This window comes from Rhinopithecus roxellana, chromosome 3, assembly GCF_007565055.1.
Source record: "Rhinopithecus roxellana isolate Shanxi Qingling chromosome 3, ASM756505v1, whole genome shotgun sequence".
Classification (NCBI taxonomy): Eukaryota; Metazoa; Chordata; class Mammalia; order Primates; family Cercopithecidae; genus Rhinopithecus; species Rhinopithecus roxellana.
The window spans coordinates 119,636,896-119,661,534 of NC_044551.1; the positions used below are offsets into that span (position 1 = coordinate 119,636,896).

A 24,639-nucleotide genomic window follows, 5' to 3' on the forward strand; every position below is an offset into this window, starting at 1 on the left:
ACAGCTATTCAAGCCTAGTCTTATTCCAGTAAATATTAACATGACCTCTCTCTAAACGCTTGGAATGCTGCCAACTCAAGATTTTATTTAGGCCCAATGCACTTTCTTTAAAACACACTTACACTTGACAGGGTTTTTAGTCAGTGTTAGGATTGCTTTAATCACTACTTTTTTATTTTCTTTTTTTTTTTTTTTTTTTTTTTTTTTGAGGCGGAGTCTCGCTCTGTCGCCCGGACTGGAGTGCAGTGGCCGGATCTCAGCTCACTGCAAGCTCCGCCTCCCGGGTTTACGCCATTCTCCTGCCTCAGCCTCCCGAGGAGCTGGGACTACAGGCGCCCGCCACCTCGCCCGGCTAGTTTTTGTATTTTTTTAGTAGAGACGGGGTTTCACCATGTTAGCCAGGATGGTCTCGATCTCCTGACCTCGTGATCCGCCCGTCTCGGCCTCCCAAAGTGCTGGGATTACAGGCTTGAGCCACCGCGCCCGGCCTACTTTTTTATTTTCTAATGGATATAATGTTCACATAACATAAAATTCACCATGTTAACAATTTTAAAGTGTACAGTGGCTTTACTGTATTAAAAATACTGTGCAACCACTGCTATATCTCATTCCAGAACATTTTTGTCACCTCCAAATCCCTCTTTTCCTAACACCTAGTTGCCACAGGAACTTTGATCCTAAGGAAGTTTGCAGGTGGAGAGGTAAAAAGAATATTGCAAGAGAGAGAAGGTTTGAACTCAGTGTCTAGGAGTGAGCATCATGATAAAAGATTCACTTTAAAATACTGATGAAAATTGGCTCTGGGGTGTTGGCAAAGAAATATATTTCCAGACTTTCTCAAGAATGTAGGACAGCAATAGTCTGATACTTAAAATAAATGGGATAAGTTGTCTAGTGTTTAAAAAGTTATGTGTCACTGAAAAATCACTAAAATGTTAATCCTATTACAGGCTTCCCCTCAAAAGTGTAGCTGGCTTGAGTCAGACATTGAGTCTTGGATAAGCCTACCCTGGGATGTACCAGCACTACCTGGGGAGTACCTCCTTAATGGGAGTAAAACAAAGAGATAACTTTTGAGTTGCCAGGACTTTCATTGGGATAATGGGGACATGCATATGTAGGCTAGACACCTTATTTGGTAGCTGTGTGTATTAAGAGAGAAAAGAAAAAGAAACTAAAGGAAAAAAGTTCAGAAGGATGCATTCCGTTAAGTATGCTAGCTTGAAATCTATAAACCAAGTTCCTGATGTTCTGGTCAAAGGCAGGCATTTTCATCAGATCAAGTAACTACTCATGCACCAACAACAGGACACAGTCAATAAGGTCTTTTGCAAAGTAACTGTCCTTCTAAGCTAAAGGAAACAAGGATTATTGTTGTTTTTTGTGTGTATGTGTGGGAGAGACAGAATTTCGCTCTGTCATCCAGGCTGGAGTGCAATAGTGCGGTCTCGGCTCACTGCAAACTCCACCTCCCAGGTTCAAGCAATTCTCCTGCCTCAGCCTCCTGAGTAGCTGGGATTACAGGCACCCACCATCACACCCGGCTAATTTTTGTGTTTTTAGTAGAGATGGGATTTCACCGTGTTGGCCAGGCTGGTCTTGAACTCCTGACCTCAGATGATATGCCTGCCTCAGCCTCCCGAAGTGCTGGGATTACAGGTGTGAGCCACCACGACTGGCCACAAGGATTGTTTTAAAATTTAACCTTAGGTTCCTGCATACTGAAGTGTACCAAAAGGTGAACTCAAGCTTTGAAGGGATACAATAGGTGTTTTACTGAGTTCTGCTGAATAGAGCTGTAAGCATTTCAGGTGTGGAAATGATGGAAGGAATCTGCCTTGGGTTGTGATTATTTGAACAAAGTAAAATTAACAAACAACACTCAGGCTGTAAGTAAGTTTCCCGCTGTGCCAGTTTTGTAATAAAGGTGCTTTTCTTTTCAGCTGAACTTTCCATCGACTTAAATCGTTTATTTCTTTGGAGGTAATTTAAGCACACTGCCAATGAAATAGTTTACTGTGTTTATGTTTTTAAAAAAGAAAGAAGTTTGATAGCACACTATTTCATTAATTTGAATATGAATATGCCTAAAAATATTCCTAATATTCTGGAAGATCCCTCTGACTCCTCTGATCGGAAGACCTGAATGGCAGACCTGAATGACCTATAGGCTGCTTAGAAAACGAACCAAACAAGGAAAAATCACACAGAGGTGAAAAGGAGTTCTAACTTATTTGGAAACATTTCATTAATCTGCTTGTTAGAACTGTAAGCATCAGTTTGTAACTATAACAGAGAAATAGCTGAATGCTAATCTAGGTAACAAATGTCACTTAGAATCAACACTTTTTTTTCCCTTCTCGCCATATAATTGTTACAACAAAGCAAGCCTTCAGAGTAGGTGACCATGTATCACTTACTGAAGGCTAGAAGGGAACTCCTTTTCCAAAGTGGTTCATTCTCTATTTATTATGGGTTCTGAAATTATACCATTGGAGATTTATTTCTTAGATCATGACAGTCTTTTGTTCATTGAGAAGAATCGACTTTTAAAGTACAAATACCCATGGTATGGGTGGCTCCTTAAGTATTACACTATATATATGTATATATATGTTATTTTACTTTTTGAGACCCGGGCTCACTCTGTCACCCAGGCTGGACTGCAGTGGTGGGATCTCGGCTCACTGCAACCTCTGCCTCCCAGGTTCAAGTGATTCTCCTGCCTCAGCCTCTGGAGTAGCTGGGATTACAGGTACCCACCACCATATCCAGCTAATTTTTGTATTTTTAGTAGAGATGGGGTTTCCCCATGTTAGCCAGGCTGGTCTCGAACTCCTGACCTCAGGCAATCCATCCACCTCGGCCTCCCAAAGCACTGGGATTACAAGTGCGAGCCACCATGCCTGGCCTACACTACATTTTAACTTGACCACTAGTTGAAGGTGTATTGGAGATGTTTTTTGTTTGTTTGTTTAAATTTATTTCCATTTTAATTTTTGAGACAGAGTCTTGCTCTTTCAGAACCAAGGCTGAAGTGCAGTGGCAAGATCTCAGCTCACTGCAACCTCTGCCTCCCAGGTTCAAGCAAGTCTCATGCCTCAGCCTCCCAAGTAGCTGGGATTACAGGAATGCACCACCACGCCTGGCTAGAAGATGCTGATTTTGCCTATCACTCTTTTCCAGTAATGAGATATTCCTTTAAGAAAGTGGATTTCTCTTAATCCAGCTCTGTGCCTTTGGTGGGAGCTGCTAGCTGGAGCATTCTCTTTCCGCATGTTTACTTCCTCTACCCTGCCACCCAGTGGTGGGGACATGACCATGGTTTGTCCAACCTTATTTCCTCAGCCCTGGCCACAAAGATTGGTTCATATCCACAGATGGGTACCCAACCTAAGGTAGGACTGAGTTCTTTCTTGTACTTTCCAACTAGAGCTAGTGGAAAAATGCTTTCTTTCTTCCCTGGAGATTATATGATAAGGAGAGCAGCCCATAGCTGCTTGTGGCCATATTTCCATTCTCTTCTGACATCTAGCTTGAGAGAATCAAGTCTCAATGCAGAGAGAAGCAGTGATGAGTGACACAGAAGTTTCCTGATGGTACTTTAGACTGGAATCCATCTGACTCTAAGGCTAGTGCAGTGCTCTCTCTTGGTTTATTTACATGCGCCAGTAAATCACCCTTTCTCCTTAAGCTGTTATGACTGGAGCTCATTTGCAAACAGGTCTGAAAACCCAAAACAAACATTTTACAAGATAATCAGAGGAGTGGTGGTGTTCTAGGTCCAGAAACATGTGTGTGTTGGGGGGGTGGGTCAGCCCTAATTGTCCTGTGATTAAATAGGGGTCATTATGTGTTAAAGTTACTGGAGATCTTTTCAGACTTTATTCTGAAGTGAATTCAGAGGCCAAGGTTACCAAGGTTTCTGAGAATGATGGTTAATGTTATGCTGGGACCACAATGGCCTTGACAATCTCCCGGACTATTGAATTTGGGTGAGGTTGCAAGGGACCTGCGGAAGAGCAAGATTGTGCAAATATTTGACTTAGGATCTTAGTGCTACATGTCAGTCAACTGAGTCAGTTTCCCTACCAAATAAGAGAAGCAACATGTAGCTCCAAAAGAGAATCGCTGTTTTGATCCATAATGGATCTTACAATGACTGGCTTTATTTAAATTTTAAATTTACATCTGTTCATGAGTAGCCATGTTTTTCTCTACAGGTAGTTAAAAAAACCACACACACAAACAGAATAATGGGCAAAAAAAAAGGTAGGATTTAATGTTTTCTTCCCTCTCCCAAGCCATTAGAGTCCTAGTCCCTCAGTATTATTTAAATTTTGCCCTCTCAAAATATCCAAGAGACAAAATTGTCATTAGACAGTAAGTAATATTGAAAAAATGAAACTAAGAAGAATTAGAGACCTTGCGATTATTTTTCTTTGCACGGGGTTTAAAATGCAATTGAAAAGTTGAAAGCTTCTCTTAAGTGAGCTGGGGAACTTCTCCAATGTGCTGTACAATCATTGTCAGTTTCTTCTAATGAAACCAGTGAAAAATCTGGCTAATGCCTCAGAATAAGGACTTTTAAATGGATAATATTCTCTAATGGATTTTATTCTTTTAGGCTTCATGGTGGTAAAAGCAAATTTACAAACTGCCTTTATGCTGTTTTATTGAAAGAACAAACTGTGTTTCAAGTTCACAATGTTATGTGCAATTTGCATCCTGGGAAAGCACTATTCAAAATTGAAAATGAAAATCAAATTCATATGAAAAGCTTTACCATGTAGTCAGGGTGCTGGGAGTGTCTCCCTTTCTGAAACTACACTTCACCTGCTTCCTCCTCCTCCATTTGGTTCTGCATTACTCCTCTTTTTCCACAATTACTTATGAGTAATAAAGGAAGGCAGAGTAAGAACGATGACATGTTCCTGGCTTTGCAAGAGTGGCACACATCAAAGGAAGACATTTTTCCCAGGGAACCACAGCTTTGCAAGAGATCCACCAGGCAGGAATGAAGTTTGATATTACTGTGACATAGCAGAGGGAATGCCCTGAGTCTCCCAAAGATGGGAAAGGCACAGTAGGGTACAGTCAGCTGCTGCTCTAGAGGCTAACTCTCCAAGTGTTGCTTGTGCAGTGGCAGGGTAATGAACATCTCTAAGCCTCTGCTTATTCTTAGGGAATTCGTAAATGTGCTTACCTTAGAGGTTATTCTTAGAATTAAGTAGACATGGAATGCTTAGCAAAATACCTGGCCCATGGTACTGTATTAAATGTTAACTAGTGTTCTCGCTAAAATAACAGTCTGAGATTTGGGGGTTTCTTGTTTGTTGCCTAACGGTGTGTTTATAGTTTGTTAGCTGGAGAAGTCTTTTTTAAAAAAAATCAGAACCAATGTGGCTATTAACAATTTTCTGAACTACCCAGATTTCATCTCCAGCCAGCCTTCCCTGCTTGTTTCTGGTTCATTTGCCTATTGGAAAAAAAAAGATTATCTTCTCTTCCCCGTGCCCTAGTCTGTCAGCCTGTGTTTTCAGACAGCTCTGTCTCACTCCAGAGCCCAGTCCCTGCAGGCGCCTGCCTTCCTTCTTACGCCCTGCCCTCCCCCTACTACCACCCAGCTTGTCCAGCAACACTTCTCAGATCTATTTCAGTCTAGCTCTTCAGCCTCAAAGACTTTCCCTTAACGAGCAAACCGCTTATTCATTCTCTGTCCCTCTCAAGGTGAAAGTGAATCCAGCCTGGAGTCAGTAGCTCATGTGCTGTATCTATTGGTGCCACACAGAGGTCAGGCCAGGCCTGTGGCCTCGTTTTTTTTGCTTTGTTGCCAATACAACTACATACATTACCCAGCTGATGGGCCAGTGTGGCTCTGTCACGTGGTAATACTGACCTCTAGGGGCTGGCTTTCCTTCACATAGAGTCTTTATCTTCTCATTGAGTTCCAGAACTGTGATGGCAGCCTCTTGCTTAGCTGTTGCCAAATCAGTTTGTAGCTTTTTCACTTTCTTTTCATGCTTCAGTTTCTTAAAAAAATAAAAAATAAAAAAGTAAGAGTTTCCATCACTGGGGACAGACGCATCAAAGAAATAAAAGGAATGATGTCTGAACAAACACTGCCTTTGAAGCCTGCTTAGATGAAACACTCCCTGTTTATCTAGATTGAGTCCTGTTCGAGGTTTGTGAAACAGTGTATGTGCTCCTGTCAGAGCGTTTGAACCCTCAACAAAAAAAGCCCACTCTCTACATCATAGTATCTTTTACACTTTTGAAGAGTTTTTATCTGGGTCAGAACCCTGTTGCTTATAATAGAGGCAATTAGAAGAACTCTAGTTGCCAGTTGGCATTTGCCACCGAGGTACTAATGCCTACTGGTATCAGACTTTTTTTCCCCATCTGTAAGTAGACTCATGTGAAATAGAGCCTTGATTCTAAGTCATTTCCCCCTCAACACTATAATGGTTTGCTTTCAGATACACTCTAAAATGTGTGATGTGACCACCAAATGCTGGTGTTTTCTGATATTTAGTATGGGATCCATATGGGGAAAGTGTCAAGGGTAAGAAAGGGTCAAACATAAGAATGGTTTTTAAGCAGTAGTGAACAGGAATGCCTTGCTCTAAAATAATTTGATTTATGAGATCTAAATCTTTGGGAGAGCTGAATCGGGAGCTTGTTACATAACTGAAGGATTCACCTTGAGACTTCATGACTCAAAAGTTCCTTTTAGGGTTTCAAAGTAGATTTGATTCTTTAAAATTGGGTTTATCTGCTACTTTGGAGAAGCTGTCTGTTGTGAAAGGTGTTGCATTTGTACTTTCGTGTTGCTTTTGTATAGCTACCTTTCCATTGAAGAGCTCACCTTGCCAAGTCTTTGTGTGCTGGTAATTAGAAAGCTCAGAAAATGATCTACTAACATTTCTTATCAGACATAAATCTTGAGATAGGGAAGGGATGGTTTTTGCTCACTAGGGAAAATCATGTTCTTCCCTGGCCTCTGAAGGCAGTATACTCAGACAGCAGGGAATTACTCTACTCTTTGAGAGTAACACCAGTAAAATCAATTTATCAAAAACGGTCTTAAATAGAAATGGGCCTCTCATTTCAAAGACCCCTCATTTCACTTTTTGCTTTGTTGCAGTACGACTACATACATCATCCGGATGATTTATGAGATCTAAACCTTTGGGAAGTCACTCAGATCAGGTTATCTTCTAGACCCCAAACAGGGAGATCAGGACTTCACTAAAGCTTAGTTAATGGCATAAACACGGCTAAAAGGAATGTGTTACTCGAAGGAGAACGGTAGGCATGGAACTTCTTTAAGGGGAGTTAGAGGGTAGAATTAGGCAAGGTTCAGCCAGCACAATCCAGGTGAGAGGTACCCTGAGCCACAACGCAAAGGCCTGGTTTTCATGGCAGTACTTGTAAAGAGGTAGTACTAATTATTAGGATGCATCCTCTGGGTGTCAGGCACGATGCTGGCCAGATGTTGAAACATGAAGACTGATGAAGTCTCTACCTCCAAGTCATGAAGACCTTCTAACGAATTCCTTTCTTCTGAGCCTCTATTCACTAAAAGGCTTCATAATTTGGCCTGTCGTGTACCTTAGTTCAGGAGAGACCGAGCTGACCAAGAAATATGTCTGGGTATTTGGCAGCTGGACAGCTGTGTTTTTCAATTATTAAGTTGGCATTTTAATATATACCTCTGTCTCTTGTGAGCTGGTTTGGGTCAGCTTGTTCATGAGGATCTCATCTATCCCAGGCCTGCAGTGACAGCACTTTATGAGGTCCTGGATGGTCACCATTGACCTTTTCCTCTTCAATACTCTTCCACGCTCAAATTTCTACACTTTCTTTTTACAATTTAGAACTTTGGAGATATAGAGTAGGAGGAAGGGTACAGAAATGAAAATTGAGAAAGTGGGGAGAAGGAGGGAAAATAAGGCAAGAGAGATTGTGAAGGGAGTGCTAGAAAGTGTCCTAAAAGAACTAACAATAGTATGTGTGCTGAAATGTTAAGGACTAGGTGTGCTAATGAGAGCAAGTTGCATTGAAATGCATAAATAAGACAGTTGGATAGAGAAACAATAGATACCTGATAAGATGAAGAAGATAGTAAAATATTCATTGTAGAATCTATTTTTTGACTTATATGGGTGTTTACTATATAATTATTTCAACTTTTTTGTATGTTTGCAAGTTTTCATTATAGGATATTGGGAGAGAAGGAACTAAGATTTATCTTCCTTACGTTGCCCCTCCCTTAATTCTTAATAAATGGTATTCAAATTCTCAAATCATGTCACAACTCTTCACATGCAGATATGTATTTTTCCAGAAACTTTTCTCAAAGTATGTGTTGACAGTAAATAAACACAAGAAAAAATAAATGCAGTGAGGTGAGAATTAATGAACAGTCACCAGGAGCTGCCATGGTGTCTGTCACTAAGAAAAAGGCTTACCAAGCTACATTTTCATTTTGATGGAATAATTTGATGAATAGAATTCAGGAACTCAGTGCACAGAGACAGGGTTTCTCAATATCAGTTAAGAATTTCACCTTTCTAGGTACACATTTTAACTCTTTTTAAAAAAATATTCAGTTACCAGAAAACACGTTCCTGTCTGTCTTTTACGGTAATTATATGTTCTGTCTCTTCTATTATAATATTTGTATATTTACCTTATAATCTGAGAAGGAAATTGAGACTATTTAGTTTGGAGAAGACATTACAGTATACAGGGCAGTCATGGCAGTTGACTTTAGTTACCTAAGGGACTATTCAAGAGGAGCGGAAGCTGAGTCAAACAATGTTGTTTTCAAGATAACATGAAGAACAATGGGTAGAAACCATGAGGAGGCAGACGTTGGCACAACATGAGAAAGAACCCTCCGACAATCAGAGCTGCATCCAGAACAGGATAGGATGCATCCTGGCAAAGACCTCCTGCTCTGGGAAAGATCAAGCAGGGACTGGATGGACATCTTCAGACAGGCCCTTGGTGACCTGTGGGACCTGGGTTGAGAGGTCACTGGAAGTTGGGCTTCCCTCAACTCCTTCCACTTCTGGCTTTCTCCAGCTCCCTGAGGGGCACAGCACATGAGTAAATGGACATCTCAGCCCTCAAAGCCTCCAGGGTTGGTGTAGTTGGTACACTTTAAAGATAATTCTGGTATTTGTGAGAAGTTGGATAAGAAGGCCAAGAAAGCCTGTGGGTCCCTTAGAATTCAAGGATGATGTGAATCAAAATGTCACTTTAATATTTAGCTATAAGGGAGGGGAAAATTAAATTTAAATTAAAAATTGGATAAAAGACTTAGATTGGCTGTCTAACGTTTCTGTTGAGACCTTTTGATTACTCAGATACACTTAAAAATAGTTCAACATCTTCATCTATTTTTTTTCTTTTCTCCAGAAAGAATTGCTCTCTGCTATTAATTCATAGCTTTAACCAAGCCCTTTGGGCATTTCAAACAATTCAATTTGCCAACGTGTTTTTTATTAGTCATAGACATCAAATGATTTCAGCAACAATAATATTTTCCTTGCTGTTTGGTGTTCACTAGCCAGGCAACCCAAATGTCATACTTGAATCTAATGCAGTCTGTTATGGTCTCCTTAGTAACTAGGAACTCTCTTTGGTGATTACTGAAAGGATAGGAAGGCTTTATAGCTTGGAGGTAAATTCCTATTACTGTGCTCTTTTCCTACTTCTCCTACTGGGTGGAAAGAGGAAGGAAATCATGTATTTGTGCAATGTTTTGAAAAGGAAATATCTATTCGTATCATATTGCTGAATGGCTTGCATTATTCCAAGTTAATGAGAATTAGAAATAACCAGGGAACTATTCATAGAAAGGGTCAACACAAAGTTGCCAGCACTGTTTAAAATTTCTGGGTATTTCCACATACTTTAAACTGTGGCAGTTACCCAATTGCCTGGCCCATGACATTTCTAAGCCTTAGATTCATGTCATAGGACTACTGTGGGGACCCAAGGACATAACATAGAAGTGACAGCACCCAGCACTATGCCATGTAGTAGTTATGTCTTTCTGGTTTTGTCATTACTCTTAAAACACATAAGAGAAAGTTTGAACTCTTCACTGAAACACTAAGCACCTTCTCTAAGGATACTTTAGAGGATACTAAGGATAGAGAAGGTATCTTTTCTAAGCACCTTCTCTAAGAATACTTTAGCGTTTTAGTGAATAATTGAAATGTTACAGAAAATAAAATGGAAGTTGTCATACTTTACAGAAAATAAAATTTGTACTTAATTGAAAGCAAGACATTTCATTTCTTCTTTTTTTTAGAAATTAAGTTTTCCGCATGATTGCATTGATCTCCTCCTCACTTTGGATGGGTAGACAAAACTTAATGTTCTGAAAACAGACATGCAAATAGCCTTGATTCAATCTCCTGCCAGAGCTGGCCCGGTGCCTAGGCAAAGTCAGTGACTGCCTGCCTGTAATGAGTTGAGGAGCACTCCAAGGCACTGCCTCTTGCTCCTCACGGCAGCTCTCTCTTGGGCCTGCCAGGGCAGAGCTTCCTCCCACTTTGTCTGAAGTTTACTCTGTCCATCACAGCCTCCTTCACTTAAGAGCCTGTATAACAAAGGGATTTTGTCTTCAGTGGCCCACTAAGAAAATGCTCACTGCTGAAGACATAAAAGAGAATTTGGTTTGAAAACAGAAGGTATACAAGTGTTCTTCCTTGCATTTCTCTTCTAATAGCCAATCAATAATAGTAATGAAAGTTATAAATAGTGAAAGAATTTGGATACAACTTGTCTTTAAAAGTCAATTTTATATGTTTTGTATTTGTAATACCCTCAGGAGAATATTTTAAAGTCTAGGGATGTCAAATGTGTGTCATGTATGCTCTTTTTCAGTTCATGGCAGGCCTTTGATTTGGTGATTCTTTAACCCTGTGTTGCCCCTGTGGATTCACAATCGTTTAGTCACACTTTCAGCAGCCACTGCCCATTGATGAAACCTGTCATCTGTGTTAGTATCTCTCTATGTAGACAAGGAAGTTGAGCTGCAAGAGAGTTCAGCCGGACCTAATCCTTGTTGTACAGTGAGTAGACAGCTAAATGGACTTGAACCAAGGTCTTTTTATTCCAGATGTTGATTTTTTTTCCAGTGACAACATGAGTCTGCACTAATCAATAGCATCATATTATTATTATTATTTTTAAATTACTTAAAGGTAACCTAGAAAGGCAATGTGACAGCTTGGTTATAAAAATTTAGCATTGAAGTGTGCTGGTGAAGTGTGATGGCATTTATTGCATGAGTTGCCAAGGTATCCCTAGAGAACCTAGGAAATAAAGGGAAGATTTGATGAACCCAGCTAAGGGCACTCTGAGACAGGTATTGTTCTTTCCCTTTAGTATCTTTCCTTGGAGTATCCTGAATTGGTTCTTGTTATTGTGACCATTCTGTTGAGTCATCTGAAGTGACAAAGAATGGATCAGATGAACCTTTCTTACAAATGCCTCAAATGAAAAACATCACAAATATAAGACATAGCTTTTTCTTATTTAATTTGATAAAGTTTTGGGGAGCTAGTTGATACACAGACCCTTAGGACTCACCCTAACCTTGACCCAGAGCCTGATCCCACTGGTAGATACTTGATGGCCAACAGAGTCAGATCTTGGAAATCAAAGCTAACACCTTTCAGTTCTTTGCAGAAGCCCTCCCATCTGAGTCCCGACTCATCTTATTTCATGTTGCAAAATGCTATAGAAATATATTTTAGTTACTCCTGAAACCCAAGGTTTGGGATGTATAATAAAAAGAAAACAAAATCCCAGTAATCCAACCAACAACCTGTCTCACTATAGGGGAAGAATTTGCCTATAGTTGGAGCCAAATCTCAGTTCATTCCCTCGGTAGGATAAATAATTATTAGATACAGAAGTGGCATTTGACAATAGATGTTCCGCTTTCCAGGATGCCAGTATAAGTGTTTGTTTAAGAGAAACTACGAATTAATACAAGATAAAGGGATAACCTTACACTTGGGGTGAATTCCAGTGATAAGATGGAACTTTCTAATAGTAGAGTTGTCCAAAAATTGGAATGTTTTGCCTTAAAATACAGTGCGCTTCCCTCCCCTGCATGTGGTAGACAGGCCATTGCTGGGAGTGTTCCAGAGAGATGTTAACAGTTATTGGTCACCTACAATATGCCAAGCATCATTCTGAGAACTTCATATGTACTAGCTTCTTTTATTTTATTTTATTTTTTTGAGATGGAGTTTTGCTCTTATTGCCCAGGCTGGAGTGCAGTGGTGTGATCTCAGCTCACTGCAACCTCCACCTCCCAGGTTCAAGTGATTCTCCTGCCTCAACCTCCCAAGTAGCTGGGACTACAGGTGCCCACCACCACATCCAGCTAATTTTTTGTATTTTTAGTAGAGATGGGGTTTCACCATGTTGGCCAGGCTGGTCTCAAACTCCTGACCTCAGATGATCCACCTGCCTCAGCCTCCCAAAGTGCTGTTATTACAGGCATGAGCCATCACGCCTCATTTCATTTTTGTAGCAAGCCAATGAGGGAGAAGTATTACAAATCCTATTTTTAGTCGCAAATACTGAGACACAGAAAGATTTAAGTATCTTGCCCAAAGTGAAATGGTGAGTCACAATTTAAATCTCTGCGCTCTATCTCCAGACTTTGCTTTCTATCATAATGTTGTGCATGCCTCAGTCAGTGTCTTACCCAGTGTCCTACATTGTGGGGAGTTTTGATAAGAGGGCATTTCAGATTCTTCTTTTTTTTTTTTTTTGACAGAATCTTGCTCTGTGACTACACACCCACCGCCACTCCCAGCTAATTTTTGTATTTTTCGGTAGAGACAGGGTTTCATCATGTTGACCAGACTGGTTTCGAACTTCTGACCTCAAGTAATCTGCCTGCCTTGGCGTCCCCAAGTGCAGGGATTACAGGCGTTAAACATCACACATGGCCAAGGCATTTCAGATTCTATAAATTTATTTTAAAGCAAGTGAAAGCAGTGTCTAACCTCTGACCATGAAGTCTTATAGACATCAACTTGACCACTCAGTATGAATTAGAGTCACATGGAATCATCAAATCTTGGATGACACAGAATTGGATGCCCTCTTACAGGATAAACTGTCCAGTGTTTTGAAATGGAGAAGTAGAAACAGAGAAAAATGAAATAATTTGCCAAATTCATTAATATAAAGTCCCAAGAAGCAAAAATCAGAGCCAGATTTTCTGATTCCTTGTCTTATTGCCCCCTTTCCTGACCCCACATTATGCTGCTCCTTGGCCATAAGAACTGAAGAGCAATGGGATGGTTATGTCATGGGAATCTGGAGTAGGACCTAAGATTTTTTAAGTGTAAGGTTCCAGTAACAGAAGCAGCAAGACTTTTTGGCAAGCAGCCTTCACTTAAAGACCCTTTTATAGAGAGCCAGGGAAGACTGGACTCAGGCCCCTTTACATAGTATACAAAGACAGGAAGAAAGGTCCAGGAAGTTGATAGAATGGTCTAGGCAACTAAGATCTTGCTAACTTGTAAAAAAAAAAAAAAAAAAAAAAAAACAACAACAACAACAACAACAAAAGCTGGATCAATGTCTACTAGCAAACCTGTTTTCACAGAGCATTATGCTATATGCCATATTCCAGCCCATTTCTGAGATTAAGGAGGTTCTACTTGCAGATTCTTTTCTTTGGGTAATACTGCCACATCTTTTCACCCAGTAAACATCAATGAAGTTGATAATCAAGATTTTTGAGAAAGAAAGAACCTATCGTACAATAAATAAGTTTTCGTATTACTGGCTGAGCATAGCAAAGAACAAATCTGAGAGCTCAAGCAGGTTGTGCGAAGAGAAAACATAGACCAAGGAGGAGATCTGGCTTTACCAGATTCGGTCTTACGATCTCAATCACACCCTGAGAACAGAGAGAGAAGTGCACTGTCACACCTAGCAGTGCCTGGCAAGAAGCTGTTTTCCAGTCCAATTCCCCCTGGGGACAGAAAGCGCCCAAAGGGCCAAAGCTGTATATGAAGCAATTTCAGTTTCTCAGCCCTACCTCTACAGTTGTTGGTATAATATCATTTGGCAAACATCTGTAAGAAGTGCCGTGAGTAGAAGAGCACAGAAACCAGAGAGGATAGAATTTACAAGTGGTGAAAAAGAATTCCCATACCTGCTTAGTGAAAGTGCTGCTAAGCTCTTCTAACATGATTACAAAAATAATGAAGAGTAATAACTTTATAATCGGTCAGATACTTTGCTTTTTCTGTGTCCAGCACTCTCTTTGAACTTGACTGAAGCTGTCTTCCGAAAGAAGATTAACAGCTATTGGCCATCTGTGACTTATCTGGGATCAGAAAGCACAGGCATGTGTTCAAGGACTGGAAAATTGAGGTACTGAAGCACCAAGATACTTAATTCACCTTTAGGGTTTTTGGTGTAGTAAGGAAAACCTAATTAAATTAATTTTCCCAATGAATATTCTTCTTCTTTACAAACCCCACTCTGCCCTGAAAGCAGTGACATTACATGCGATACAGGTTCAGTGACGTACAAGAACTGGCCTTAAAACAGCTTACAATGATAAAGAAACCAAAGTAGAGAAAAGGAAAATTATCATAAGAGGAGAAATGATGCTTATAACTGCATGAAATAGCTCACACACTGTATAGGAGAAATTAGAGAAAACAGCCAAGTGGGAGGTTTTCTGTGACATGTTTTATTTTCTCATAAAATACAATATTTTTTAAAAAACTGCAGCTTTCTTGTGGCAGAGTTAATTTAGACATTTATAGAAGAAATGTCTAGGTTTAATGTGAAATGGACATGATCTCATATAAACATGTTTTCCATGTTAAAAGCAAAGGAGTATGTGAGTGACTGTTTTGAAAATTGCTGAGTTGCATGGTACTAGTTAATAGTGTTACTGATATTAATACTTTAGAATAGTTATTCTTTATAAGTAAAACTTCTGAGAAAGTAATTGATTGTTGGCAATGAATCATGTAAGCACATGACTTCACAGTATTATCTGTAATTTGAATATTATATAGCTGCAATTAAATGAGTCAGTTCTTTAATTTTTTCCATTGCTTTCATCTAGTATGTGTCTGGAAACAGAAAAAAAAAATGGTTTTGTAGAGGCAAGAATCTCAAGCTAAGGTTTTTCCTAAGAAAATGTAAAATTTTCCATTGACTTCATTCGAAGCAATATGTGATAGTTAATTTGACTAAGGACATTTAAACGCATATGGAGAAATTACTAAAAATTAAAGCATCAAACTTGGCTTCTGGCTCAAGATGTGGTTTTCCTTCTTGACTCTTTTACTTGAAAGGTAATATTCACTAGAATATCAAACTGACTGGGCAATGTAAGAAGTTAGAATAAGTTGATGAAGCAGAGGTTTTTTATTCCTTGGGGTACACATAACCACATAGTATTGCTGAGCTATAGAACCGATGCTATATGGTCTGCACATGCTGAGAACAACTACTTTTATCTAGAACTGCAGATAGTGTTCAACAGTTTAGTTGTTATTCCTACCCTGAAAGTTCTCTGTTCTTGATTTTCCTCTTCTCACTTACCTACTCTAACACAGGGAGCACCATAGTGTAACAAAAGGCTCAGAGGGGACAGCAAGTGCCACTACAATTCTATCCTGTTCTTTATTTAGAGAAACCAAGTTCCTCAGGGTACTATAGGCACAAAGCAAAGAAAGGAGTTGATCTGCAAATAAATTACAAACATGTGATCTTGACAACGATAGATATAACCCAGTGATCAAAGCTGAACTACCTTCAAGTTCATTTGCCCGATAGCTACAAGACAAGGTCACTTTGGGGGTCTCCTTGCCAACATATTTTATAGTCCCTCTCAATTCCATCCATATTCATACAATTTTATAAGTGTGTACTGAAGACATTTGATCTAGTATGGATGACACTGTAGTCTGTGCCCATTTGATGACAAGAAAACCATGTCTCCATGTTTCCAATATTGAAACAAAATCACTCCTTGTTTTTCTGAGTTAAAACCTTAGAGTCTAATGGTCTGACAATCATTAGCTTAACCTCTCCCTTCAGCTTTCCTGCAGCTCCTGTCCTTGACCACTAGGGCAACCTACACCCTAAACCTTTAAAAATAATGGAAAAAAGAGCAGTATTCGGCTACAGCTGAAAACTTCTTTACTTAAAGCTGTCAGTCCTGCTCTGTGGGAGTAGTTGAGCACCTGGGGAAATGGTCTGAATTTCAAGCAGTATTTCACTCTAAATCAAGTTTCATTTCTCATACTCAACATTTCAGCTGTGATTTTAGTTACTTTTTTTGTTTTATCCTTCTCCCCTATTCAGAGAAGCTTTTTGTTCATGTTCTGAAGCCATGTTTCATAGGTGGAGAGACAAGAATATTTAGATTTATATGTAGTTATTTTTAATAGTCCTTAGAACATAAGTTTAATTTCAGAGTGTGATGTTGCAAGTGAATTGGGTTATATGTATGCAAGGTGAGGTTGCCGAGACATGACCCAATAAAAGAAGCATTTGATACTTGTAAATAGCATGTAAACAGAGAGAGAGGAAAAGGCGTGGTGGTGATGTGAACTTTTACTCTGGAGATATTAGTAAGTTTCACATTGCATATTTTAACAAGCCTAAACAAATGCCCTTGCTCTAAAACAAATAATCACATGCAGATTATTCTTTGGTTTTGTTGGATTCAAGGACTATCTTGTTAATTTACTCACCAGCAAGGTGTCTTAACTAATTCCATTACAAATCTAGCATTGAAAAGACAGCACGTGAAACTGAACTCCCAAGCAAGGATCTTTAAGTAGATCTCAATATCCTATCTGGTAGCCCTCTAAGCCTGTTTCCATCAACACATGCTCATCTCTGGGAGATATGCAGCGATAACAGGTAGGGAGGGAACTTGTGGATTTGGCTTAAAACCACTTGCCTCATCTCTCACTAGTGACTTGTGGTGTCACAACTTCCCAGAGTCTGAGAATGTAAAATTTAGGAATAATCAAATGAGTTGTTAATACAGAGGAGTTTGAGGATTTCCCAGTGTAGATAAATGGTGAGTTTCCTGCTATGGTCCTGACCCGGAAATCTCAAGGGAGTCAAATTTAATCAGTTATGTTTTGAACTTGAACTTTCTGATCATCCTTTGTAATAGTGGGAGCAACAATGGCCTGAAACAAGACCACTCAGATACGAAGATGTTTGGTGCCCAGAAATACATCCTTGATACACCCTGGATTGACTCTGATTTCCTCTAGGTAAGAGTGAGGCTGACCCAAGGCCAGCCAAGCTTCTGTAAAACTAAAGCTCAGGAGATGCACAACAAATACATATTGTTTGACTGTTTAAAAGAACAAACAGATGAATAATATGCTCCTTAATTTTGCTCATATATTATGCGTCAAAGTTGAAAGTGACCTCTACTTGCTCTAATTTCAGTTTTATAGTGTCTTATCTAAACTGACAGTGTCAGTTATTCTGAGTCACAAAGGAATTTGACTTTTCAACTGGAAGACTTTTTTTTTCTTTTTAATTGTGATTTAAAAGTGCATAACATAAAATTTACCATCTTAACCATTTCTAAGTGTACAATTCGGTAGTATTACATATAGGCACATTGTTGTGCAACCAGTTTCCAGAAAGTTTTCATCTTGCAAAAGCTGTCCAGTACCCATTAGATAACAACTCCCCATTTCTTCCTCCTTCCAGCTTCTGGCAACTAAAATTCTAGTTTCTAGTTCTATGTATTTGACTCTTCTAAGTACCTCATGTAAGTGGAATCACACAGTATTTATTTTGAGATTGACTTATTTAACTTAGCATGACGTCCTCATTCATAACTTACTTTCCAGCAAGGCGTCTTCTCTAATTGCATTACAAATCTAGCACTTTATTTATGTTGTACCATGTGTCAGAATTTGCTTCCTCTTTAAAGCTGAATACTATTCCATTGTATATATATGTATTGTTTCCTCATTCGTCCGTGGATAAATACTTCGGTTGTTTCCAGCTCTTGGTTACTGTGCAGCAGACATTTCTTGAGGTAGTGATCATGGTAGCACAATACTTACGATACTTGCCTTTTCCAAATTAACTGAAACTTTTTACCTTTTAATTATAAATTTCATTCTCTCTTCCCCAAAATACTTACTTTTTGTTTCTGTTGCCAAAGATACGTAGGCTTCAAAGTGGGAAAACATTTTGAAGCCATCTCAGATCTTATTATATGATTCTGGTAGGACAATTTCTATCACAGATTTCTAAGTTAAGCTTTCCTTTTGTGTCTCACTTAGAGCCTTCCTCCTTTTTTTTTTTTTTTTTTTTTTTTTTAAATAAAGGAAGAGTCTATACTACTGTCACTATGACTTATAATGCTTTTATTGGGAAATGCAAAACCTCAATGACAGAGCCAGGCCTAAAGTCATCAAGCAGACATCACTCAATGCATTAGTATAAGAAATAGGAAAACTTTGATAAATATTCAGGAGCTGTTAGAAAAGAAATTACCATCAGACAAGCTAATTCAGTGGTGAGCTTCTTTCAATCTTCTACTCTTTTGAAAAAGTTGTGCTAAGGTTTCCCCTATTGTTCTACAGTTTGGAATTTGCATATCAGATCTATCTGAAGAGTCTTTTAAAAATACACATGCTCCAGATTCTCTCCAGTCCTACTCAGTCAGAGTTTGGGGGAGTTTGGGCATAAGACTGTAATTTAGGCCAGGCGTGGTGGCTCAAGCCTGTAATCCCAGCACTTTGGGAGGCCGAGACGGGAGGATTGCGAGGTCAGGAGATCGAGACCATCCTGGCTAACACGGTGAAACCCCGTCTCTACTAAAAAATACAAAAAACTAGCCGGGCGAGGTGGCGGGTGCCTGTGGTCCCAGCTGCTCGGGAGGCTGAGGCAGGAGAATGGTGTAAACCCAGGAGGCAGAGCTTGCAGTGAGCTGAGATCCGGCCACTACACTCCAGCCTGGGCGACAGAGCGGGACTCCGTCTCAAAAAAAAAAAGACTGTAATTTGACTTTTAGACTTTCTGGTTGGTTCTGATATGTACGACTGTAAGATCAACTGTCAACTGGAAGAGTGTCTTAGGCAACAGCCAGGTGCTAGCCACAAAAGCTGTGAGTGTCCTCGCGGACATGTGTATGCTTGTATACATGAGGTCACTGAGGCCAGCATGAGTGTGTTGGGGGAAGCAGGGATGGCAGTAACTCCAGAATGTTGCAGATGGGGAGGTTCCCATGAGAACTTGGTCCATGTAACATACCTGCCTTTTTTCTGTAGAAGGCCAGTTTCAGCTTTAGAGAGAAAGAGATTTGTTGAAGCAAAGGAATTGCAGGTTTTTGAAATTATAAATATTGCAGTGCAGTTAATGAATTTGTAGAGTATAGCAGCTTCCTTTCTTGGGGTAGATATGAAGAAATAGTAAGCAAAGTATCAAACTGCACCAAGTCATTCAATGCTCCAACACTCCCTCTGTCTCTGACTCGGAGAAAAATCCCCAGTCCTTCTGATTCTTATTTCCCACTCACAACTCCCTTAAAACTCCTTGCAGATTAAAACAACTAAAAATGTTTCCATACCTGTTTTCACACTCAGTGCATTTTTCAGTTATTTCAATGACTTTCATAGGCTTCAAAGAAATCCAGCAGGAAAAAAATCTAAGTCCTTTTTCTAACTCCATCAACAACAGAGAAATTTGAGGCAAGTGCCTGGATGTTCACTTTCTCCAAATGCCAAATGGAATTTTTAAAACCACCTCAGGGTTTACATACTCATGAATTAACTCAAATGCTTTGAGCCTCAAATGTTCAAAGTGAGGTGTGGAGCAGAGAGAATGAAAAGAATCCTTTAAGAAAATTTTTTTTTTTGAGACGGAGTCTTGCTTTGTCGCCAGGTTGGAGTGTGGTATCACAATCTTGGCTCACCGCAACCTCCACCTCTCAGATTCAAGAAATTCTCATGCCTCAGCCTCCCAAGTAGCTGGGATTACAGGCACCTGTCACCATGCCTGGCTAATTTTTGTATTTTCAGTAGAGACGGGGGACGGGGCTTTCCTATGTTGGCCAGGCTGGTCTCGAACTCCTGACCTCAGATGATCTGCCCACCTCGCTCGGCCTCCCAAACTGCTGGGATTACAAGCATGAGCCACTGTGCCTGGCCAGGAATTTTTTGGCATGGTGGTGCATGCCTGTAATCCCAGCTACTTGGGAGACTGAGGCAGAAGAATCGCTTGAACCCGAAAGGCGAAGGTTGCAGTGAGCCGAGATGGCACCATTGCATTCCAGGCTGGGCAACAAGAGCAAAATTCTGTCTCAAAAAAAAAAAATACCCAAGATGTGAAAAAAAAAAAATAATAACCCATACTTCTTAAAATGCTTTAAATCCTTTCTAATCCCTGTGCCTACTTAACACACAAACACACATCCTATAAAAGAAAGAGAAAACTTGTCATCTTTATGGTATAAAATATCTCAGGGATTTTTGCTGGCTAACCTGATTTTTGTCCATTATGGGAAAAAAGTCTTATGGGATCTTGAAGTATTCTGTTATTCTAACATACGAAAAGAAGGAATCTTGATGTGTTATCTGAAAAGGCTTAATGGGAAGTATAGTTACTAGACAGACTTTATTTGTGTGGTTTCTGTTTATTCCTTCTGTCCCAGACTGGCATCACACTGTACATATTTTTAAGGAAAGAAATGGTGCATCTAGTCACTTCTCTATTACTTTTCTCAGTAGCTCTCTTTATTTCTTGATGGGACTTTTATTGCTGTCTTTTATGATAGAGTAAGTGGGAGAAAACCTATAAATTAAATAAGGAAAGTTCTACTAGAAGTGGTATTTAACCTGGGAATGTCAAGTGAGCATTTAGCAAGAATTGAACATTTCTGTTGGACTGATTCCAATTTTCCAAGTACATGACCTACTAAAACACTTTTTAGCCTAAGACTTGCATGTTTTTCTCACTGGGTTAAACTTTCCAAAACAGAGAAAATTTTAAGAGAGGATACAGCTCATTAGAAAGAGCTTGTTTTTCTGCAATTCTCAATAATTTAGTTCCATTCAACAAACGTTTATTGAGTATGTACTATATGCCAGATGCTGCGTAAATAAAGCAAAAGGAAATAAGCATAATCCTGTTCTTTTGGAGCTTTTGTCTTATGGGGGAAACAGATATATAATAAATTTTCAGTATAATGTTTTGTGACAGGCTTTATGTAGGGTGTTCTGGGAGCACTAACGTGAGACTGGGTTTCAAGGAAGGTTTACTAGAGGAGATATTACCTGAGCTGAGTCTTGAAGTACTAATAAATTAGGCAGGTTAGGAAAAAAAGGGGTACAAGGAGGAAGTCATTCCAGTATGCACAAGACTGGAGGCTGATAAATAGCATTGTCTAGGTAAGGAACCACATGAGATAAAAAGAAGGCAAAAAGGCTTGGTCATGCAAAAGAATCAAATAAAATGTAAAAAACTATAATAATGGAAATACATATGTGTAAAACCATAGAAGAGGTATAGCCGACAAGAGACTTAGTCAAATTGATAGATGATGTGGGGAAAATCATGAGAATCCACAGAAATGAAGAAATGAAAAATATGGAAGGACATTTAAGAGACATGGAGTAGAGAAGGGAATCTTCGATAAAATCTAATGTGTTTTCCAGAGAAAAAGAAGAGAGAATGGGAGAGCAGGTATATTTGAAGTAAAAATGGTGGGCAAATTTCTGGAAATGAAGGAAGGCACAGTTCCTCAGATTTAAAAATTACATTGAGTTCTGGTAAAAAACAAAAAAACAAAAAACAAAAAAAAAAAAAACCCTTTAAAATGAACGTCCTGGGTCCTGTTCCTACAGATTGATTCACCAGAGCTGAGGTGGAAGTCAAGCGATCTATATTTTGGAGAAACTTCCTAGGTGATTCTGTTGCACAACCAGTTTCCAGAATCCTAGAAGTAATTCTCCAACATAAGGACACGTATGAATCATATGGGGAACTAATTAAAATACAGATTCCTGTGTCTGACCATAAAGACATTAGACTTGAGAAGACTCTCTCAGAAAGTTGAGTTAAGTTATTTAACAAATAATAACAAAACATGTTTGTTAATATTTAAGAAAAGAGTGAAAGGTAAGCTATAAATTATAGCTTCTTCTACAATTCACAGTTTGTCTATATAAACATCTCAGGCACAAAGTAACTCATGGATTTCTCCTCAAGGGATAGATCTTTCTCCACACTAAGGAAAAAGGCAGTTGGGAACATTAGTTGTCACAAGAATATAAGCTCCATGAGGACACTGGCATTGTTTGTTTGTGAACAGACAAATGCTCCAGAAAGAGCTTCATGATTCATTTTTAAATTTAGTACATCTATACTTAGCACAATTTTTAAGTGATAGTGTTTTTTTTTTTTATAAGCACACAAAAGTGTCAAAGGATTTGAGCCCCTTGATCATGATTTAATGTGACTTTATTGTATTGTTTTTCTTATCTTATGAAATATTAGCTGACTCCTTTGTTCTGAGTACAGCTGTAAATTGTGTACTTGACTTTGTCTCTTTCCTCCATTTTTCTAGCTGTGAAATGGTCATATGAGTTCACACAGTGACTGGGCCTTGCTTCTTCTCTTTGTTCTTTGTAAGTTGGTGCTATGAGTGGGTAAATGCCTCATGCAGTAATGTATGAAGCCATTATTTGTTTATCACAGATAAACTTAGCAACCCGGGGAATACTGGGAAAAGCAAGACAATCATAATCTCCTGCTTTATGGTATTTAGAATCTAGTTATGGAAATAGACTTAAAATAATCACACAGATGCAGTCAGTTGCCAACTGTGACAAGCATTACGAGGGAATGACACATGGCGTTCTGAGAGCTTATGATAAGAAAAGTGACCTCATTAAGGAAGTTAGGAAAGATTTTCACAGTTGAAGGGAAACTTAAGGATAAGAGGCATTAATTAGGTAATGCAGGGAGAAAAGAGCATTAAAGCAGAGGAAACACTGTGTGTAAGGGTCTTGCAATGGAAAGAGAAATGGTGAGCACCAGGGCCTGGATGAAATCCAGCGGGCCTCGGGCAGAGAGAGTGGGAGTCTGCAAAGACAGACAGAAGCCTGGTGTGTGAGGTTAAAAGCAATGGGAGGTGATTGTAATGATTTATGCAGGTGGTCAACAGGATCAGATTTACAATACTAGTATTTGTAGTAGTGAACATTTAGTGCATGCTGTGGGCTAGGTATTGTTTTAGGTGTTTCATATATATTAACTCATTTACACAAACACCCCCATGAAATAGATATTATTGCTATTCTCATTACACATATAAACAAATGGAGACTTAGAGCTGTTACCCTGCATGACGGGTAACTTTATTTGTCAACTTGGCCAGGCTACAGTTGTTTGGTCAGACAAACTACTGTTTGGCCCAGTTATTTGGTCAAACAGTAGCATAAATGTGCTGTGAAGGTATTTGTGGGTATGATTAACATGTATACATGTTAATCAGTTGACTTTAAGTACAACACGTTACCCTTAATAATGTGGATGGACTCCATGCAATTCTTTGAAGGCCTTAGAAGCAAAGACTGAAGATTTCTGAAGAAGAAGTAATCATGCCTCAATAAAGCAACCTAGAAACTCTGCCTGAGTTTCCAGCCTGCTGGCCCATCCTGTAGATTTAGTACTGAAAACTACATCAACTAATTAGCCTGCATTCCCAGTTTACCGGCCAGCCCTACAGCTTTCAAACTTGCCAGCCCCCACAATCATGTGAGCCAATTTTTTAACATAAATCTCTCTCTCTCTCTCTCTCATATATATATATAAAATATGTATGTATGTATACCCTATTGGTTGTGTTTCTCTCTGGAGAACCCTAATACACTCTGGTTTCAATGTAGAGAATAAATTTAAGTAGGACAGAATGAATCCAGGAACACCAGGTAGGAAACTAATTCAATAACTTAGTCATGCTATGATGAGACCAGAGTAATGGTGGCAGAAGCTGAGAGAAGAGGTTGGATCTAGAGATATTCAGGAGTTAACATTAACAGGGTATGGTGCTGGTTTGGATAAGGGTGGGAAAGGTGAGGGAGGTACTCAGGATGAGTCCCAGTTTTCAGCTTACAGCTGGGAGGACTATAATGGTACACACTGAGTTGAGTAACCCTATGTAAGGATCACTGACGTAAGGTGGGTACAAGTTTACACGTGTTGGTATCAAGGAGATGTAGCTCTATTTGAAGAATGTTGAATTATTTGAGTGGCTTTTGAGATTTCCTTGAGAATGCAGGCATATTTTATTATGCTTTTTTCAGATACCACATTTTTCACAAATTGAAAGTGTGTGCCAATCTTATGTCAAGCAAATCTATCAGTGCCCTTTCCAATAGCATGTGGTAACTTTGTCACATCTTGGTAATTCTAGAAATATTTCAAACTTTTGCATCATTACTATATCTGTTATGGTGATCTGTGATCAGTGATCTTTGATATCACTATTGTTATTGTTTTGGGGCACCACAAACCATATAAGACACCAAACATAATCGGTGGTAATAGTGTGTGTGT

At 39.2% G+C, this 24,639-nt stretch overlaps 1 protein-coding gene across 1 annotated transcript in view; it reads right to left on the minus strand.

Annotated features, from left to right (window-relative positions):
* CCDC192 (coiled-coil domain containing 192) overlaps window positions 1–24,639 on the minus strand; it is a 253,306-nt gene that overhangs the window by 63,236 nt on the left and 165,431 nt on the right. Inside the window, exon 6 of the mRNA XM_030926857.1 lies at window positions 5,903–6,035. Coding sequence (XP_030782717.1) covers window positions 5,903–6,035 — 133 coding nt within the window. The remainder of the gene's footprint in view (window positions 1–5,902; window positions 6,036–24,639) is intronic.